At 39.7% G+C, this 21,916-nt stretch overlaps 1 protein-coding gene across 1 annotated transcript in view; it reads left to right on the top strand.

Moving 5' to 3' along the window:
- Window positions 1-15,347, top strand: part of LOC149236253 (protein unc-13 homolog) — a 129,577-nt gene extending 114,230 nt beyond the window's left edge. The window contains exons 12-13 of the mRNA XM_089368821.1: window positions 14,987-15,143; window positions 15,241-15,347. Coding sequence (XP_089224947.1) covers window positions 14,987-15,143; window positions 15,241-15,347 — 264 coding nt within the window. The remainder of the gene's footprint in view (window positions 1-14,986; window positions 15,144-15,240) is intronic.
- The last annotated feature ends 6,569 nt before the right edge of the window (window positions 15,348-21,916 follow it).

Raw genomic sequence — 21,916 nt, 5'->3', positions numbered from 1 at the left:
GGCTTCCTCTTACTACCCTCTTCCTGAATGTTCTTTCCTCTAGATTCAAGGTGTGTGGCTTGCACACATACCTCATCTAAGTTATTTGGATTAAACATAAGAATAATATGTTTCAGATAGGAATGTAAACCCCAATATATTTTAGCAGTGTATCTTGGGAATTCAAATTCACTTCTAATAACAAGGCCCTTTTCCTAAACTCTAGTGTATAATCTTGGACAATTTGGCCTTTACGCTGCCTAAATTTTTTCCAACTCATAATGGATTTTTGCATGTAGGCTAAAGGATAAAACTATATTTTAATTGCAGAAACAAATTCAACCCAAATAATGGATATCTTACCATGGATTCTCATTTCCTCTTGAGTCTTTGCTTCCCACCAAACTAGTGCAGCTCCTTCTAGCCTCAGTGAAGCCAACTGAATCTTTATGTCGTCTTATTGAAGGTTCTGAATTCTACAGTATACCTCCAATTGTCCAAATTTTCTGCATTCACCTCTCCATTGTACATGGGAAGTTCGAATTTTATGTCCAATTTAAGTAATGGAGTCTTTCCTTTTGGGGTTTTTGAATGAGTATGGGCAGTTCAGTGGTGGTAGTAGAAGATGATGCTCTGTGAGATGATGAATATGATGAGAAAGATGATGAGGATGGTGGAGATGGAGGTGGCTTTCCACCATTCCCTTTGGAATTCTTCTTCTCATCTTTTTTTGTCCTCCGAGCTCTCTTCTCCATGTGGAGGTTTAGAACTCTCTCCAACCATTCTAGTGTTCCTCTCTTCATAGAGGACTTTAACCATCTCAGTCAAAATATAGAATCTTTTTTGAATTCTTCCTCTTCTGAGGAGGGACCTTCAGGCTCTCTTTCTCTAGACATAATGGTTGTGGATTCAGGCTCAGAAATTGGTACTGCTTGCACCTCTTGAATCTCAGTTGAAGGCAAAACTTGAGGAGTTTCAAGTGCATCTGCAATTAGAACTTTGGGTAGTGGAGATTGTGGCCTTGTGGCTCTCCTTCTTCTGGGCATTACCTTAGAAGTTGCAACCACTAGCTTCCCTTCTCATTTCTGCAACTTTAACCTTGTAAGCATCACAATTTTGCAACCATTAAAACCCTAATTGCACAACTCAAGAAATAAAGCAATTCAACCTTTGCTCTAATACCAAATTGATCGTTTTTGTATGATTAATTTTCTCGTGCTAATAACAATTACATATTTCTAAACATATGCTTGCTTATTGCTTCTTGTATCGGGGTTTCCTGAGCTGTTTGTGCATATAATCAGGTAAATTTCCTTAAGTTTAAAAAGACATTCATGAGAAAAATAGCTTCAAACGCAAATATTGAACAACAAACATTCAAAGTACAACAAATGTTCAAAGAGACACTTTAACACAGTGTTTTGAAGGAGTTCACCCCTCCTGGGCTACATCTCCTTGGTCCAGCTTCCATGGCTTGGGCCTCTGTATTAGGTCAATGTGGAAAAATGTTGTTTGAAAAAGCTCTATGGCTCCTGATACCTGCACCAATGTGTTTAGAATGTCCAAATTAGTGAATAAAAGCTCCTCCTAAACTCAATTTGGTTGAAAATTGGCTTCTTTATGGCTCAGTCAATCTTTTCCTATAAAAGCTCCGCTAAATCTGGAATGACTCCAGTTAGCGCGCTAAATTTGGAGGCAGGCCCGAATTTGGGGGCACCGCCAAAACCTTCGCCAGATTAACTCAGAGTTAACTGGTTGTTAAACTACGCTTAATGCTTTAAACCCAGATTAATTAATTTAAATCCCGTAATTAGCGCAAACTGCAACCTTTATATCTGACAGTTTTGGTGGGGTTGTCACATGTGATGGTTAACATCGCATTAACCATTGGATTGGAGTCGTCGGAGTACTGACCGTTGAGGTTGTGGTGATAGCGTTCACATGTGAAGACTTAAACTATCGCGAAGTGGTTTGGATAACCTCCGAAAAAACCGTTTGATGTAACCCCCCACTGCATTCACATGTCAACTGTCGTGGTTTTGGAGTGTTGGAGCCCATCGGTTTTCATAATTGTTTGCGGTTTGTGACATTGCATTCACATGGCGGAGGGTTGTCCTATGGGCTGGCCCTCCCCTAACTGCTAACCCCATAACCATTACACGTTAAATTGATGCAGAGAATAGTTATGGTAAGAACTACCAGGTAGCGGAGACGGTTAAGGCGTATGGTTTGTGTGCCGGAGGTCATGGGTTCGACCGGACCTCCAACCATAAGTTTGTTCCACTATATATACCTCTAACCCGACCTTTGGGATGTGACACGTGGCAGCCTCTGGGCTTGCCACGTGGCATTCTTCCATTGGTCCAAAATAAACCAATAAGAATGCCCCAACACACCACTATACAAACCAACCAAATGATGCCACTTGTCCATCCCTGATTCACCGTTGACCATTCCTAGTCACCTGCCACGTCAGCAGTACAGACTTCTAACTGTGCAGTGACTGGGCATTTTTTTTACAAATTTCACCTGTTTAGCAAAGCGATTAGAACACAATAACTTTCTCATATGAACTCGGTTTTCGACGAAACGAGTTGCATTAGGATCGTTTTTCCGAGATGGACACGGTCGTTCAGGTTTTGAACCATTCTAAGAACTTTGATTTTTGAGCTAAATACTAAGCACTTGATCACTGCAATTCAGCTTCAACTTTTCCCATAGGAAACTGCTTATCTACTTAGTGTAATCACATTGTAAAAGAAGGTGTTCATGAGACTCCTCCTATAACTTGCACAATGTGCACCTATTTGGACCATACCAGGCCCTTCTTTGTAGCTCGTCCCATGTTAGAAGTTTGTTATTGAAAGCCAACCACAAATGTATTTTGGATTTTTATCTGTGTTTTGAGCCTCCGAAGAACCTTCAACCACCAAGATCTTGATCCAGTGAAATTTTCTTTAAACCAAGAGTTGTATCCACATTCACTGTAAAATCCCCATTTTGGGTATTATTGGTCCAACAATGAGAGTCTGCTACATTTTCACGAAGGTGAACTTGTGACCCAACTAATAGATCCACAAAATTGTCCCATTCATTTACCAAATCAACTTTTAGCCCCAATTCCCTGGTTGTCTTCCAACCTTCCCTTCCTCTTACCCGAGGGCGTTGTAAAGCCGCATAAGCCAAACTCATAATATTATGTTGTCTCAATTCTTGAATAAGTGGTTCAAATGGCCTGTAATTATTCTCGGCACCATACTAGGGATCATAACCTATTTTAATAGCTTTTCCATTCCCCACCATCCAGGGCAGCCATTGGTTGACTAAGGGAAAAGCCTTAATTAAGGCTTTCCAAACTATCGAACCTGCAGAAGATTTATCAACAATTCTAAAGTAGTGATTATTGACATGCTTGAGAAATACTTATTCTACATGACAGTGTACCAAAGGGATGACTCTCGAGTTAGTAGCCACATGTTTTTTTCCTGCTGACGCCTTCATCCAGATCTTGGGGGGAGGCCTCAAGATCTAAAATATTGAAATGGATCTTGGGGGGGAAGCCCCCAAGATCTGAAAAAAATGAAATTACCAGAAGAAAAAGAGTAGAATGCCCAATAAACAAAATCACAAAGATTTTTTTATTAAAATAGATAATAACTGTAAGGACTACGTTGTGGTGGACAATCTGTCCTTTTACAAAATGCGACTTGTTACTTATAGTATTTTTAGTTACAATACCACGAGTCAATTCCATGGGTGAATGAATACCATGGATGGATGTCACAATACCACAGGTCAATTCCATGGGTGAATGAATACCATGGGGGGATGTCACAATACCACGGGTCAATTCCATGGGTGAATGAATACCATGGGTAGATGTCACAATACCATGGGAAAATACCATGGGTGAATGTCACTTACAATACCATGGGTGAATGTCACTTACAATACCATGGGTGGATGCCACTTACAATACCATGGGTAAATTCCATGGGTGGATGAATACCATGGGTTGATGGCATTTTCCATTCGGATCATTCCTCCCTCCTTAAGAAGCAATGGTCCCCATTGCGTGAAGTTCCCTCCTGGGAAGCCTTTGTTGAATATGAAGAGCCACTGAAGAGAAGGGTTTTATGTTGTTAGTCCACAACCATGATGAATGAAGATCCGAGGATAGAGATACCCTGTAATGATTGTGACCAACTGTGACATTGACAGTATGCGACCTAGCAAATGGACTTCGATGAAGTGTGGGTTTGTGGATGACTCATAACCATGACAAACGAAGATCCGAGGATAGAGATACCCTGTGATGCTTGTGACCAACTGTGATACTAATAGTGTGCGGCCTAGTAAATGGACTTCGATGACAAGGATATTGTGCGGTTGACCCATAACCGTGATGTTGGTGGTTGATGAAGTAGCAGGTGCCTACATAACCTGGGGTAGGAGGGCACGTCTCCAAAGAACCCAACCAAATTCTGTTATGCTAAAACTGATGAATGTGAAGCAGGTGCCTACTAAAGTGGGGTGGGAGGGCACGTCTCCAAAGGGAACCTGCTCCGAACGCTGCTCCAGAATTAGAATGGACATAAATCAGTCAATATAACTCAGAATATTTATTATAACCTATTTTTGGAAATAGAAGGACTATTTTGAATCTTCCCATGGACACTTTAGAATCTCATATTCGCGCTACAATTTTTTTGCCGCCACAAAAATTCTCAAAAAATAGTTGATTTTAAATCAATGATATCTCCCACATCCGAACTCCGATTTGCCCATTTTTTTTTTTGAAATTGGGCGATTTTTCAAAAGGAGCTCAGATCTACAATCATTTTTCTAAAATTATGCACAAAAAACTTCAAAAAATTATAGGAGAGTTGTTGTCCACCAGTTGTCGTCAATATATATATATATATATATATATATTTATATATAATAATATATATATATATATATATATATATATATATAACATAGCTGATTTTAAATCGCGATATCTCCCTCATCCAGACTTCGATTTAGCCAATTATTTTTTTGAACTTTGGTATTTTTCGCAAGGAATCCAGATTTGCTACTTGTTTTTGTAAATATTGCACCAAATGTTTCAGATCAGATCTGCAAACTCGCCGCCCAAAAAAAAGTCCTGCAAAAAAATGAAAAAAGAAAAATCTTCGTGCTTGGCCCAAGACAGTTCTCTTTGGATGTTGTAATGCATGCTTGATGTTTGTTGAATATTGCTGCAAAAATTTGAAACTGAAATATGCATGAAACCCTCATTCCCAAGGAATCATAACCCGCTCTGATACCACTAATCTGGATCTTGGGGGGAGGCCCTCAAGATCTAAAAGATTGAAATGGATCTTGTGGGGGAGGCCCCTAAGATCTGAAAAACTGAAATTACTAGAAGAAAAAGAGTAGACTAAATAAAACCACAAAGAATTTTTTTATTAAAACAGATAATAACTGTAAGGACTATATTGTGGTGGACAATCTGTCCTTTTACAAAATGCGACGTTAATTATAGTATTTTTCAGTTACAATACCACGGGTCAATTCCATGGGTGAATGAATACCATGGGTGGATGTCACAATACCACGGGCCAATTCCATAGGTGAATTAATACCATGGGTGGATGTCACAATACCGCGGGTCAATTCCATAGGTGAATGAATAACATGGGTGGATGTCATAATACCACGGGTCAATTCCATGGGTGAATGAATGCCATGGGTGGATGTCACAATACCATGGGAAAATACCATGGGTGGATGTCACTTACAATACCATGGGTGGATGCCACTTACAATACCATGGGTAAATTCCATGGGTGGATGCCACTTACAATACCATGGGTAAATTCCATGGGTGGATGAATAACCTAGGTGGATGAATACCATGGGTTGATGCCATTTTCCATTCGGATCATGCCTTAGCAAAAAGGTGGATCTCCTTGAGCCCCCAACCTCCAAGATCCTTTGGTGTCAAAATACGCGATCCTTTTACCAAAACAATACCTTTGTGATCACCAAAACTTGTCCATAGAAATCTAAGTTAATCTTTGATAGCTTTTCCATTCCCCACCATCCAGGGCAACCATTGGTCGACCAGGGGAAAAGCCTTAATTAATGCTTTCCAAACTATCGAACCTGCAGAAGATTTATCAACAACTATAAAGTAGTGATTATTGACATACTCGGGAAATATTTATTCTACATGACATTGTACCAAAGGGATGACTCTCCAATTATTCGCCACATGTTTTTTCCTGCTGACACCTTAGCAAAAAGGTGGATCTCCTTGAGCCCCCAACCTCCAAGATCCTTTGGTGTCAAAATACGCGATTCTTTTACCAAAACAATACCTTTGTGATCACCAAAACTTGTCCATAGAAATCTTAGTTAATCTTTGATAGCTTTTCCATTCCCCACCATCGAGGGCAACCATTGGTCGACCGGGGGAAAAGACTCAATTAAGGCTTTCGAAACTATCAAACCTACAGAATATTTATCAAAAATTCTAAAGTAGTGATTATTGACATACTCGGGAAATACTTATTCTACATGACATTGTACCAAAGGGATGACTATCCAGTTAGCCGCCACATGTTTTTTCTTGCTGACGCCTTAGCAAAAAGGTGGATCTCCTTGAGCCCCCAACCTCCAAGATCCTTTGGTGTCAAAATACGTGATCCTTTTACCAAAACAATACCTTTGTGATCGCCAAAACTTGTCTATAGAAATCTTAAGCAAGCTTTCTAGATGTAATTAAGAATTCCTCTGGGGATAACATGTACATTTATATTCATTATAAGACAGATATCTAATTCCTTCACTCTATGTGTGTGTGTGTGTGCATGTGTGATCTTAGCTTGAGTGGTTTAGCGAACAATTTATTTCCCTAGCTGCATGGGTTCAAGTCTGCAAAGACATGTTGTAACTGGTTTGAAGTTACCGATTCTCCATAAATTCTCATTCTGGTTAAAAAAAATTAAGAAAAACTATATTTCAATATCACCTATATACGAGAAAAATGTATAAGTGAATACATAATATTTAAAAAAATATCAATAATAAAAAATGTTTCAAATACAATATTTCAATTTCCACCTTAAATAATATATATATATATATATATATATATATATATAACAATTGAAAGTACCTGAGATGGGGGTGCTTAAGAAGTGAGAAATGCAGAGGCGTGTTGCCTCAATCCACTAGTTGAGAAAAGGGGAGGTGTGTTGCCTCATTCCCACTAGTCAAGAAAGTGGGAGGCATGCTGCCTTAATCCCACCTGCCCACATGTCAACAGGATGTGGCAACACACCCCCATAATAGTTCATTTCCTATCATGTAGAGCACACAAGCTAGCAATAATGTTCCACCATTTGACGATTTGGTTAGTTAATCTTTGTAGGGTTTATACATCAATGCAGATGGTAGAAGGTATGGGGAAATCTAGAGACGTTAATGATGGATGTACTGGGTTGCTAAGTGAGCCTGCCAAGATGGTAGCTCACACTAGAATGACATTCAATTGGAAAAAAAAAATAAAAAAATATATCTATATTAATAATAAAAAATTATTTGTTAAAGGATCTTAGCTCGAGTGGTTTGACGAATAATTTATTTCCCCAGTTGAATGTGTTCAAGTCTTCAGAGACATGTTGTAATTGGCCCAAAGTTATTGATTCTCCATAAATTCTCGTTCTGGTTAAAAAAATAAAAAATAAAGCGAAAATATATTTCAATATCACCTATATACGAAGAAAATGTATAAGGGAATACATAATATTTGAAAAAACTATAAATAATAAATAATATTTCAAATACAATGTTTCCATGTCCACCTTAAATAAAATATGTTAATAGCATATACATAACAATTGAAAGTACCCCAAATGGGGTGCTCAATTGGGAGGTGTGATGCCTCAATCCCTCTAATTAAGAAATGGGGAGGTGTGTTGCCTCAATCCCACTAGCCCACATGCCAACATGATGTGTGAACACACCCCCATAATAACTTATTATATATTATGTAAAGCACACAAGCTAGCATAATGTTCCAACATTTGATGATCTGGGTAGTTAATCCTTGTAGGGTTTATACATCAATGTAGATGGTAAAAGGTATGGGAAGATGTAGAGATGTTAATAGAGGATGTATTGGGCTGTTGAGTGAGCCTGCCAAGTTGCAACTTCACACTAGAATGACATTCAATTTGTAGCGAAAGGTGGACACTTAGTCTTAGATAACATCTTTGAGAGCGAAAATTCATCTTGTGCATGGTACAGGGCATGGCTATGGTGCATTATCATCAAAAAGGGGGTTTTTAGGCACCCCAGAGCTTGGGGGTTCTTATTAGCTAACCCATAATGCGTGAAGGTTAGTCCTCTCCTTCGTATTTTTTGGTTTTTAGGGTGAGCGTTTATGTATTCAGATGTCTATCCTAGGAGGATATGAAGGAAAAGTCGACTATGCCAAGATATTCCATCTCCCTCCTTGTTGTTTAGGCTTACTCTAGGCTTTTCGAGAAGTCCCAAGCTAATCGAATTGTGTCGTAGTGGAAATTGTTATCCCAACTACGATTTCTCGAGTTTATGCTCATTCTTTCTCTCCTTGGCAAACCACCTTAATCTGACTGCAACTTAAGGTGGCATACGGCTGTGTTTTATTTCTCCTCTTTAGTGGGCAATTCTGATGCTCTTTTTATTCCAGACTCAATATTTTTTCCCCTCAAGGTAGCTTTTGGATCAATTGGCCCATCAATGTGATTGAGCCTCACCATAGTTCTTGCATGGTTGACATTAAGAGGTGGAGCAAGGGCTTCATAAACACAATAGCATTACGAGTCCTAGAACCGAGCGAAGAACCTCCCAACTTCCTCGGTTCTCTGGTATAAGATCACCAATCAATTATAGTTTGGGGTGGCAATTTGTTGACACATTGGAAAAACTTTCTCAACTAATGTTCACCATGCCCCAACATAGAGCAAGGGTGTGTCGAGATGTGACATATTATCAAGAAAGGGGGCACTTAAGGGCACACGTGAGAGTTGAGAGCTCGACTGCTAGATATAGGGAGTTCACCCTTCAATTGGTTGAAGAGGAAATCACCCAAGCAAAGAGGGAATTAGCAGATGAGAGGTACACTCTCACAGACATTGAGGTTTTTGCAGAGGTGGTAGACTGGGTTCCAGATGTGGGGCATACTACTGGCTGCTACAATAAGTACATGTACATTATAGACATCTATTTGCATTCAAAATTTCTCCTAAGTAGAGTACTTATTGGCAAAAATGAAATCAAGGAGGACATCCTCCTGATTCTGAATCAAATGCAAAGGCACATGATATCAATGAATCAAAGGCGGGGCCACATACCTTCCCTTACAATATCAAAGTCTCGATCATGATCAAGTGAAATGATGACCTCTTCATCGTGCATCTCTTTGTCAGAATTGGATGAGGTCCCTTTGGATTAAGAGGGAGATATTTCCCTACAGAAAGTGCAGGAGAACGGCGGGAGCTCTGGTAGGAACTAGGGTTTGAAGATCACGGTTTCTACAGCAATCGAAGTATTAACTCTGGAGAAGAACAGGGCCAAAGTGGTAGAGATTCACAAAAGGGGACAAACTCTGACCAGACAGATGGAAAATGCGGGGTCCATTGGGACCCCATCATACAAACAGATAATGATGAACAAGAAGACAACACAGGATGGGGTGCAGATAGTAGGGTATGAGAAGTCAGATCAGGAGAATCCATCCAGCAAGGGGAAGAGGAGTAATGAAGGTAAAAATACCAAAAAACTGAAGGAAAATGATGAAAGCAAAAGTACAGAGTACAGAGACAGCAAGAATCCCTCCCAAGTACAGTTTTCTCAAGGAAACAAACCGGAGAAGGAGCAGGCAGGGGCAGAGGAAGAGGTTCTAAATCAAGATAAAGAGGAACAGGGGGGGCACAACGTCAGCACCCAATGGAAAAAACCAGGGTCTGTGCAAGCCCAAAGCCATAGAAACCCTAAGGGTTCTGATTTCTGATTCGGAAATTCAGTCGTACCGGGATCACATGGTCGAACATGCAGTGATTTGTAGGGTCATGGGGTTTTGGCCAACAGAGCAAGCACTGTGCCAGTGGATAAAGCAACAATGGAAACCTAGAGGTGATGTAAGGCTGCACTTAGGAGCCAAGGTTTCTTTACTGTTGTTTTCTCCAATCTAGAAGACAAGGATCGATTATTCCATGGAGGGCCATATTTCTTTGCCTTAGCGGGTCTTTACATAAGGCCATGGAAACCCAACTTCGTACCAGAAAAGGAAACCTTCAAGCAGGTACTAGTTTGGATACTCCTTTTTTCTCTTCCAATTGATTATTAGGGACATGCAGCTCTGGAACAAATAGGTAACAAGCTAGGGACCTTCATCAAGGCCTAGAAGCGACATTACAAAAAAGGTATACCTCTTGTGCTAGAATCTACGTGGAGATGGATGTTTCGGGAGCATTGCATGAGGGCCTATGGCTAGAATACAGAGACGAGGATTATTTCCAAGCCATAGACTATGAACAAATCCCGTTCCGTTGTAGAAAATGTCATGAGCATGGTCATTTAATCAGAGAATGCCCACTGAACAAAGTAGCAGGGGAAAATAAGGAAAACAAAGGAGAGAAGAACAAGGAAATCTTCACAAGACCGAAAGCCAAACAGAGAGCAAATAAAAAACGCCAAACCAAGGCAAGTACTTCACATGGCAGTATGCGCAATGCATTTGAAGTATTAGAAATAGAAACGGAATCAGAGGACAACAATAAAGAACAAGAAACCATGGAAATAAGCAGATCTACAGCAATAACCAGATGCGAACCCTTTAAGTATCATCCATCAGGTTCAAGAAACAACGGAGGGGGTAGAAGAAAATTTGGAGATGTTCACCAGTGAAATCAGGCTCGAAGATATGGAGTTAAGCGACATACTAGAGCAAGAAGGTATGGATCTACCAAACATGGTTGAGAACTGGAAAAAGAAGGGAATGGAACATATATCGGAAGAGGAGGTAAAGAGAATCAATGACATATTCATAGCACGACAATGGGCAGAGATGGAGCTGCAAAGTAAGTGCTTAGGAACAACTAAGGGGCTAGGGGTCCACACACAGGGATTGCATCAAACCTCCATCAACTCCAAGCACCGGAAAAAGAGAGGACGAAGGACTAACAATGAGGCACTACAAGAACTGGGACAAATGCTCTTAAATTCAGGTAAGATGAAAGCCCTTGAAGCTTTTTCACTAACCACCTACACTCTATTTAAAATGAAATTTCTTTCTTGGAATGCTAGAGGGCTAAATAGCCAAACAAAACAACGTCTATTAAAGAAGAAGGTCCAAAAGGAACAACCAGACATAGTGCTTGTGCAGGAGACTAAGTGCACAAGCAACACGGTAGTCAATGTTAGCAAAAAATTAGGTAAACGCATAGAATACTTGGAGACAGCTAGCAATGGATGGGAGGGAGGCTTGATCGTTTTGTGGAATCCACAGGTAATTCACTCCTTTCCTCTGAGGCAGCCAAATCCTACATAGCTATAGAAGTCCAAGTAGTAGGGAACTCAGAGACTTATCTTTGCACCAATGTCTATGGCCCCCAGAAACTAGAGGCGAAACTTCTATTTCTAAGAACACTATTCAACCTAAAGCTAAGATATCCTCAAGCAAAGGTGATCTTTGGAGGTGATTTCAACATGATCACTTCACTCACGGAAAAGAGAGGAGGTATCAGAAAACTCAACAGAGACTCTGAAGCTTTCCTAGACTTCATTAGATCGGCCAATCTGGTGGATGTTTTCCCCAAGAGCGGCGCTTTCACGTGGAATAACAAAAGGGGAGGTGAAAGGCAAATAGCCTCTCGTTTGGATATATTTTTAGTGACAGAAAGCATTCTTATGGAAGGAATCATTATTGTTGAATTGGACATTCTTCCCAGTGGAGGGTCAGACCACTAGCCCATCACAATGACTGCAGCAATCCAAGGCACTCCTAAAAATAAACCTTTCAGATTCGAAAAATTCTGGCTCACTCATCCTGAGTTCATTCAGAAAATTAAACAATGGTGGAAAGAACCATTGGGTATAAAAGGTACCAAAATGTATCTTCTATAGGCTAAGATGAAACACATCAAAGCCAAAATCAAAGTTTGGAATCATGAAGTCTTTAGGAATATATTCAATGAAAAAAAGAAATCTGGAGGAGCAAATGGAACATATTCATGAAGGATGGATTCAAGGTAACATAGACCAAGACACTGTGGACAGGGAAAAGAAGCTCATGCAGGACTGGCAACTACGATGCCAACAGGAGGAAACACTTTGGAAGCAAAAGTCTCGAATCCAATGGCTTAAGGAAGGAGAACAGAATACGAAAATCTTCCATAGATCTGCCATTGACCACAGAGGGGCTAACAAAATTCTAAGCCTTAAAGATGAACAGGGAGCCACTATATAGACACATTAAGAAATCTCCAACCTTCTTATAACCCACTTCAGCAGAATTGCTCAGGAACCTGGAATTGACAGAGAGGAGGCCATTGAGGAACTTATATCCTCCATCCCCATGCTAATTACAGAGGAGCAAAACATAGCTTTAATCCGAGAAATTTCCCTGAAAGAGGTGGAAGAGGCAGTAAAAGAGATGCCAAATGGTAAAGCACCTAGGCCTGATGGATTTACCATCAACTTTTAAAAATCTTGTTGGGAGATAGTCAAGACAAAAGTTTGGGAAGTAGTGGAGGATTCATGGTGCTCCTCTTCAATCCTCAAGTCCCTCAATTCTACCTTCCTTGCGCTTATTCCAAAGGAAGAGGAAGCTAACACACCCTCAAAGTTTTTTCCAATTGCGCTATGCAATGTCCTGTACAAGATTGTCTTCAAAGTCATAGCCAATAGAATGAAACCCATCCTTCCAGGTATTATTTTGGAAGAGCAATCAGGCTATGTAGAGGGGAGACAGATTTTGGACAACATCTTATTAGCACAAGAGATGATTCACACACTTCAAATGCAGAAGAAAGCAGGTATGATGATGCAACTAGACCTGTAAAAGGCTTATGATAAGGTAAACTGGCACTATCTGGAAACTATTTTGGAATCCTTTGGTTTTGCTAAGCAATGGATAATTTGGATCCTAGATTTGGTCAAATCCACAAGATTTTCAGTATTGGTTAATGGAGCCCCTACTACCCAGTTCTCTCCTTCGTGTGGTTTGAGGCAGGGTGATCCCTTATCCCCATTACTTTTCGTGATTTTGATGGAAGGTTTAAGCATACTAATCAGAAAGGCTAAAGAGGAAGGAGTCATTGAAGGATTTCAGCCCTTGCCCTCAAATACAACAACTAATCATCAACAGTTTGTAGATGATACAATGCTGCATGGCACTCCCTCAGTTAAAGAAGCTTTGGGATTCAAAAGTATTCTCAATCTCTTAAGCAAAGCCTCAGGTATGGAGCTAAATCTCTCAAAATCCTCTATCTTCTTTTTTAATATGCACCTAGCTGTTCAAAAAAATCTCTCTACCATCCTAGGCTTCAAAAGAAGTAACCTCCCCTCGAGATACCTCGGAGTTCCGCTAACGGACAAGCCCTGGCAAAAATTGCACTGGGAAAAGCTTTTAGCTAGCCTGGAAAAAAGATGTCATCATTGGACACACAGAGCCCTTAACTTCGCAGGTCGACTGGTCCTCACCAAAGCAGTCCTCCAGGCCATTCCACAATACATGCTTTCCATTCTTCCAGCTCCCAAGGGAGTTCTGCAGAAGATAAGGGTCATCCAAAGGGCTTTTCTCTGGTCGGGTAATTCATAGAAGAAGAAATGGTTGCTAATGGCGTGGAATAAGCTTTGCAAACCCAAACATCTGGGAGGGTTGAACCTGCAGGACCCATTCACGGTTAACCGTGCCTGTGGAGAAAAATTATGGTGGAGGTGGCTAAAGGAACCCAAATTACCATGGGCCAAACATTGGAAAGAGAAGTACGCTCAAAATTACAGATTGCAGAACTTAATCTGAATGCAAGATACTCCAAAAGGCTCTCCAATTTGGAACTTGGTGAGAACCAACCGGCATATAATTCAGGAGCAAAGTTTTTGGGAAATTCGAGACGGAAAGACAACCCTTTTCTGGGAAGATGCATGGCAACAACTCCCTAAGCTGGAAAGCCCTGAATTCTTAGATATCCAAAGAAGAAACTAGGAGCTAGGAAGAACCATAGTGAATCAATACTGGAAGCCTAACGAAAATGACCAGGCATGGAGAACATGGATATTCAATGAGACAGAACCTCTGGCAGAAGAAAACAATAGTTTAAAGGACCTGCGAACACAGCTGGCCAAAAGAAGGATAAGGAAAGCAGGGGATAATGACCAATTACGCTGGGGAAAGCTTGAAGGGGGCAACTTCACACTTAAAGAAGCAAGAACACATATAGAAGGCACTGAGCATGAAGAAAAATTCAAGTGGCACAACAAAGTATGGGACGCCCAACTATGGCCGAAGATTAAAACGTTCCTCTGGCTCCTGATGCACAGAAGAACGCTTACATGGGAGAATTTCTGTAAAAAAAAATTCATAGGTCCTTCTCGCTGCCCCATGTGTTGAAATGAGGAGGAAACCATGAATCACCTCCTCAATACCTGTGAATGGGCTGACAACATATGGAATTGGGCGGAAACCATTCTTAAAAGAACGGATAGGGTAAGGAATTCAATTCAAGAAACAATAGAGAATTGGAGAGGTAATTTCTCCAACACCCAACTGGTTAATACAATATGGAAACTTATACCAGGGTTTATAGCATGGAGAATTTGGAAAGAAAGAAACTGGCGAGTTTTCCTAAATGAAACAATAGGCATAAATTACACAAAAGACATAATTCTTCAAAATATCAAGCAAACAATTCTCTCTAAAGGGAGAATGGAACAGGACAAGAACATCTCTATTTTGGACTTACAGATTCTGAAAGCTTTTGACTTTAGCATGGAAACCTTCACGTCTTCTTCGAATCCCCCTCAGGAACTAAACACCAATGTGAATACCTGGATTCCTCCGCTGACAGGCTTCCTCAAACTCAATTTTGATGGAGCCTCTAAGGGAAATCCGGGACCTGCAGGTATTGGGGGTGTTCTCAGGGACAACAAAGGTGAAAATTCAGCATATCTACAGTCAATTGCTGGGGGAAGAGACTAATAACGAAATGGAATTTGCAGTGCTTGAGCAAGGTTTGAGAATTCTCAGAAGACTGAAAGCTGGAGCCACTGTGGTGGAAGGGGACTCTCAACTGGCGGTCACGGCAGCAAGAAGAATGTATACATGAGCTAAACCAAGTAAAGTCACACGGCACTGGAGGCTTGCCAAGGTAACAGAACTCATCGTAGAACACCTATCATGCCTGGACGGATTAATCCTTCATGCAGTCAGACGTAAGGCGAATGCAGTGGCAGATCATTTGGAAAATTACAGAATCGATAATCCCTCAGCCCACTTGGACACCTGTTGGCAGGAGATCACATGCACGGAGCTAAGAAACAGGTGCACTCTTCTTTCAAGGCAGGACATTATTTAACGAAAGAAGTGGCGAAGGGGTACGAAGAATTTCCCCATATGAGGAGAATGAATTCACCCAATCGAAGGGACATAAGGATAAGTGGATGGCAGGCTCAAGGAGTACAAGAAAGGAAGTGGCAATTAATTCACAAGAACGTAGGGCTAGTACCAAGGAGCACAATGAACAAAAATTATGGGCTGCGCCGGCATCAAAATACAAAGGGAGACACTTGGCAATCCGTGAATTGGCTCAAGCGTGGCAAAGTAAAGAATAAGGATTCGTATTATCAATAGAATTGTGGGGATAGGAGCAACATTTATTATGACTAGACGGGCGCTCATCAGACGAAGAGGTGGGAAGCCTTAAGCAGTTCAAGGTTTCCATCTACTATAACTATGACTTCCCATAGCAAGGGTAATGCACTGCTTTCCCACGACACTCAGCATAGTATCAGTTGCGTTCTCAGAAGGCTTCGAATTTCTGTTCTCTGCCATAGAAGCATGGCGCGTGAGGGTAGCCGTAATGCCTCGGCTAATAGAGACCTGCAGAGTGCTCAGGACTCTTATGAAACACGAACCTCCCTTAAGGAAAAGCGCAAAATTGAGGAACTTGAAGCGATTGTTGCAGAGGAGGAAGAGCACCTGGAGGAACAGGATTTGGAGAAGGAGGTGGAGTGGATCCAGGATCCCGGAACGGCAACCACTCGGGCAACCCAATTTGTGCATACTCAGGCGGAGATGTGGCGGATGAAGACTATGTTAGCAAAGGCAATTAGTATGCAAGGGGAATACCTTAATCAGGCTCATCAAGCTATTTCCGTTATTTCCTCAGATCACACGGCGAAACTGGAAGCCTTGGATTTCAAGCTCAGTGCTCTAGTGCAGCAAGTCGACAATCTCTCCCAAAAAATGAGTGTTTTAATCAGTCTTCTTAGACACACCATTCGCCAGGATTCCTCTGCTGTGGGGGAGGGTGCGGAGGAGGCCACAGGAACCAGCAGGGGAAGCGTACATCTCAGCGCTCTCCTTTGCCTGGTAATTCTATTGCTTCAGCCAACCCAGGTACCACCACCAAAGATTATGTCATCCTCAAGCTGTAATGGCTTGTTTTGGCAGCTTCAGTTTGCTATTGCTGCTCAGAACTTGTTTTGTCTCTGTTTCTCAAGTTTACTGGTCGCCTATCTATTTTGTCTTTTTTCTGTCTCGGAGGTCCATCTGGTCTACTTTTTATATGTTTTCAAGTTTCCAAAAAAGGGCACTCTGTTTTGCAGGCCCCAACCTTTCTCTGTGCTACCCTGCGTGGTATGCCTTGGGGTAATTTCGACAGAATTTTTGCGGCTGTTAAGCGTTGTAAACGGGCAAGGTTGTCTCTCTTTAGTCTGCTTGAGCAAACCCTTTTGTACTCTATGTATTCTATGAATTAATACAAAATGCTAATTTACAAAAAAAAAATGAATCAAAGGCTCAGATTTCTTGAGAAGCACATGGGCATTCCACCTAATCCCCACTACTCTCAAGGAAACAAGGAGCACATTCTAGTTGAAGTCATCGATTCAGATAAATTTGGTTGAATATCTTTTTGTTGCCTTGTTTTTAATATTTCTTTGTTTCAATTATGTAGTTTTTTGTTTTTAGGACTTTGAGCTTTTGTGATTTTGAAACAACTAAAGTTCTATATGTGGTGTGGTTTCCCCAATGGCAAACCACTTCTGAAGATACAAATGTACACCTCTAATTAAAAAAAAGGGAGAAATTTACATTACAATTTTTATTTTTTTTCTCTCGATTCTATAACATTTCAATTACACGAGGGAGATTTGCAAGTCCTTCCGCACTGAAAGTGGAATTGACTCTTACCATATATATAGTTAAAACATTTAAATACATATTGCTTAAAATGAAAAATACATATAATTTCTTTCATAAATAACATGGAATTAACACATACATACATATATATGCTCCCAAATCTCAATTTTCAAAATGAACAATACCAATGCCTTTGAAGGTTGTGGCTAACTCTATTAGATAGACTTATGGTTAAGAAAGAAAGAAAGAAAATTCTTTTAATGTCCATGAGGCTAAAGATAGCTTATGGGACAAATTGCTTCTTCATTTGCTTGATGTATTTGATCGTTTTTCTGTGAAGCCTTGCAATAAATTCTCCCAGCTTCTCGACAAACCCCTCGCTAAATAGATTATCCCAAGAGCTAGCTGCTAGCATATCTGCATAACTTTCCTTATTGTCTTTGAAGGCCTCACATTCTAACATGAAATGTTTTTCTGTTTCCACTTTTCTGGAAGAACAAAAAATGTATACTCTTTCCTCCCACACTTCTTTTGGCCTTTTCTAGTGCCTTGTTTCACAATGTAGTTGATGAGAATTAGTCCTTAACTGAGCAATAATAATTTTGGCTCTCCAAGAAATATTGGCCTCTATGTATGCTTTTGGTCGATGACTATGAGTGGGATTAAACACTTCAATATAGTATTTTTTCTTTCTTCCTAGCTCCTTATCCCAAGTACGTTTGTGGAACTTATCCATAACAAAAACTTTATCTCTTTGTTGTTTATGGGGCACATGTTCAAACAAATACCCCATTTACTAAACAATTTGTTATTTTGTTGCATCCAAGTATTTTTTCTGTTACACAATATGTCATTAAAGACAACCTTAGGCCATCTACCCTCTTCCATTTGCTCATTTTTTTTAAATACCTTATGATTCACACCATAACTATTGCTTCAATAGGATCAACCCCTGTTTCACTTAACAAAATAGCATAAGAAACTGCACTTTTAATCTTGAATTTGTTTGTAATCAAATGCTTCTGAATTTTCTCAATTTGTTTCCACTGCATGTCGGATGCACTGCTAGCCCATAGTTCACAACCATAGAGAATCACCGGAATCACTAGAAGCCCAAAAAGAGTTTGAGATGTTTTCGAGTCCCATAACTCTGTCTCTATACATCTATTTTGAAAAGCATAAAATGCTTTCCAACCCCCCAAAGTTCTTTTCTTTCTACAACCATCCTAACTTAGATTTTTTTTGAGGTCAATTCTGAGGTATTTATAATCCACAACTTCTTCAAGAATGTTGCCTTCAAAGTAGAACTTACGTTGGTTATGTTTTTTTTTTAGAGAAAACCACTACTTTCATTTTGCTAATATTGACTTGCATCCCCACACTTCTACAAAAATGCTAAAGGGATTGTAAGTGCTCTTGCAAACCAAGAGCCGATTTAACAATCAGAATAAGGTCCTCTGCACACAAAAGAAGCCTTATAAATTTTTTTCCCAAATAGATACCATCATCCCCTTGTGAATTTAACCACTCCTCAAGCTTGTCGATATATAAACCAAAAAGGGTAGGAGACAATGGGCAACCTTGCTTGACCTCGATATCGCTTCTTAAACTTTCAGAAATGCCTATTGAAGTTATAATTTTGACTTTCACCTCTTCATACAGCCTATGCATAGCTGCTCTCAAATGTTTAGGAACCCAAAGTTCCTCCATTCTATGCCAAAGCTTATCCCTAGGAACCCTGTCAGACGCTTTTATGAAATCAACAAAGCAACAAAAGACTTCTTCCTTTTTCTCCCAAACTTTTTCAATGATGTGCCTTAAAGTTATACAATGATCACCTGTGGAATGTTTAGGTCTAAAACCTGCTTTCTCTTTAACAAGATTATCTCTTTCTTATACCTACTTGCTAATTTTATTTTCTAGAATGCTTCCAAATAACTTTGGAAACAAAGGGTTTATCATTATGGTCCTATAATTGGAGGGATTATTGACGTCACCACTCTTGAAAAGAGGTGTTTCTATACTAGTTCTCCAATTTGTGGGGAGCCCTTGTTGTATGATGTTGTTGAAAATTTTTGTAATGTAAGGTGCAAGAATCTTTGAGCCCTACTTTAGATATTCTGCTTAGAGTTCAACTAAGTCTTTTGCTTTTCCAACACCCAACTTCTTGTTACCCATCTCTACCTCTTGCACCGTGAAGAGTTCAATATCAATGTTGACCAGGGGGGGGTGTCAACTTTGGGATCCTGTTCATAGAGTTGTCTTGCATAGTCAAACCATTTAGAAGTTATAATACTATTTCTAGTTTGTATCTTTCTCTGTTTGAGCTCCTTCCAAAATAATTTGGGATTATTTTCCCAAGGAAGATTAGTTCTTCCCTCCTTGAAACCATGAAATCGACCTTTTTCTTGCTTAATAACTGCTTGTAAGTTTTGAGCTTTATGTTATCATTGTTTGACTCTTTCCACATTCTCCTTGCCTTTTTGCATTCCTCATTAAACCAAGCATTAACCGGAAAACAATTTGTTTCAGACTTCTTAATTTTTTCTCTTTTGCACTCTGCAAGTGCGCATTGAATTAAATGTGTTAATTCATGACTATGAAGGTTGTGAATTGTGATTTTCTCCTTCTCAAAGAGCCTCTCTAGCGCCATTTTGAAGGTATTACAATTTTCTGGAGACAAAAGAATTCTGCCCTTTGGGAGATTTTGTTGGACATGCTGAATTTTTGACTCTAATTGTTTATTTCCGGTGAAAGAAAAGCTTAAATAAATTGGCTTGTGATCTGATTTTAAGTCCCAAAGCTAATCTCCAATCAAAACTTCCTCCATTTTCTCATACAAACCATGTGAGCAAATTACATAATCTATTACACTTGCTCCATTGTAAGTATTGTAAGTGAAATTACTAGACTTTGCCCATCTAGTCAAGCCATTACAAATGACTAAATCAAAGGCCTCACATAGAGTAAGCAATTGTTCATCCAAGAGATTGCAGCCCTTGTCCTCTGAAATTCTTTCCCACTGATGATTACTCTCCTCTGTAAGCCAAATAGGGTTGCAATCTTCTTTACAACAAAGAATGCTAGCTTGCTCACTTACAATCCTAGCATTGAAATCACCCACTATAAGGACTTCACCTAGCTGAGAATATGTTGCAATATCTATTTTTAAGGCTACAAAGGGATCTTTGTGGTCAAGCCCTCTACCTTTGTAGATTTTTGAAACTTGCGGCGCAAAATAACATGCTGCAATTCTGATGTGGTTTCCATTTTCTGATATTTTAAACCAAATGAATTGCTTATTTGAGTCTTCTTTTTCTAACTAAATGAAGCGACCACCTTTCTCCCCCACTAAAACCATGATACCCCCGTGCCCTTTGCCATTCCCTGCTACCTTGTTCCACATTGCCATCTTCCAATATCCCTCAAACAGAGGTGTCTTGCACCCTTCATGCTCATGTGTTTCTATGAGGCAAATTATGTCTCTATCTTCCGCAATAGGCCCTAACCCAGGTCCTCGTCTCCATGGGTAACCTCTGCAGTTCCAAAAAACTAATCTTAAGGAAACCTGAGTATGACTTGATTGCTATTTATTTTGACATGCAAGACTCACATTTGAGTCTTTGTCCCTACTTACCCATACTGACCTTGCTTCCTGATTTCCTGTTGAAGAGTTTGTTGCCTCTTCTTTATTACCATCTTGCTACTCTGCTTTGGAAGGAGGTCCAAATCGCGCTATCACAACTTTACCTTTATAAATCCATGCTCTCTTGCCTTCATCTCTTGCTGCCCTAACCTTTAACATTTCCTCCCTCCTTTCCTCCTGTTGTCTTACAGTTAAATCTTCTTCTAGAAAAAACGAGAACCCTCAAGAGATGCTTCTTGCTTAGAATGATATATTTATCACGCAAGCTAGGCATGATGACTTTTATGAGCCTGGTTCTCTCACCATTAAACTTACCCACCCTCCATGCTTGACATATTTGTCCTTGCCATAACAACTTGTTTTTCAAGAAGCCTCTTGCAAGGTCAAGAGTACATTCATTTTTCCCATAATCTTTCACCCCTTTAATAATTCTCTATCTTGCATATTGTCAACCAATATTTCTTTCTCCTTCTTTATTAAGAGAATTGCTAATAACTTGAGCTCAAATTTTGAAAATTTGGTGAAATCTCAAATTTATAAAACCCATAAACAACCATCAATTGGTAAAAAGTGATCTCAAATAAAAACCATTTGATTAACTAGCAAAGTAACTGAAAACCATTAAATTAAATACCAAAATAACTGAAAATCTTTTGTTTAATTAACAAAGTACCAAAAAACTTGCTTTGGTATGTCTGCAGTAAACTCCAATTTATTGTATGTTATTTAAAAAATATTAAATTTCAAGAAATTTAATATTTTTAAACATTTATTTACACGATAAATGCATAACATTACAATAAAAATGTGAATGAGGAATGAAAGGGATCATGAGACCATTTCATAAATTTATATATATAAAAACATAGATTCCATCGAAATGC

This window comes from Pinus tabuliformis, chromosome 8, assembly GCF_031772625.1.
Source record: "Pinus tabuliformis cultivar Carrire ecotype Pingquan chromosome 8, CPIR1, whole genome shotgun sequence".
NCBI lineage: Eukaryota > Viridiplantae > Streptophyta > Pinopsida > Pinales > Pinaceae > Pinus > Pinus tabuliformis.
This window is presented reverse-complemented; position numbering and strand designations above follow the sequence as displayed.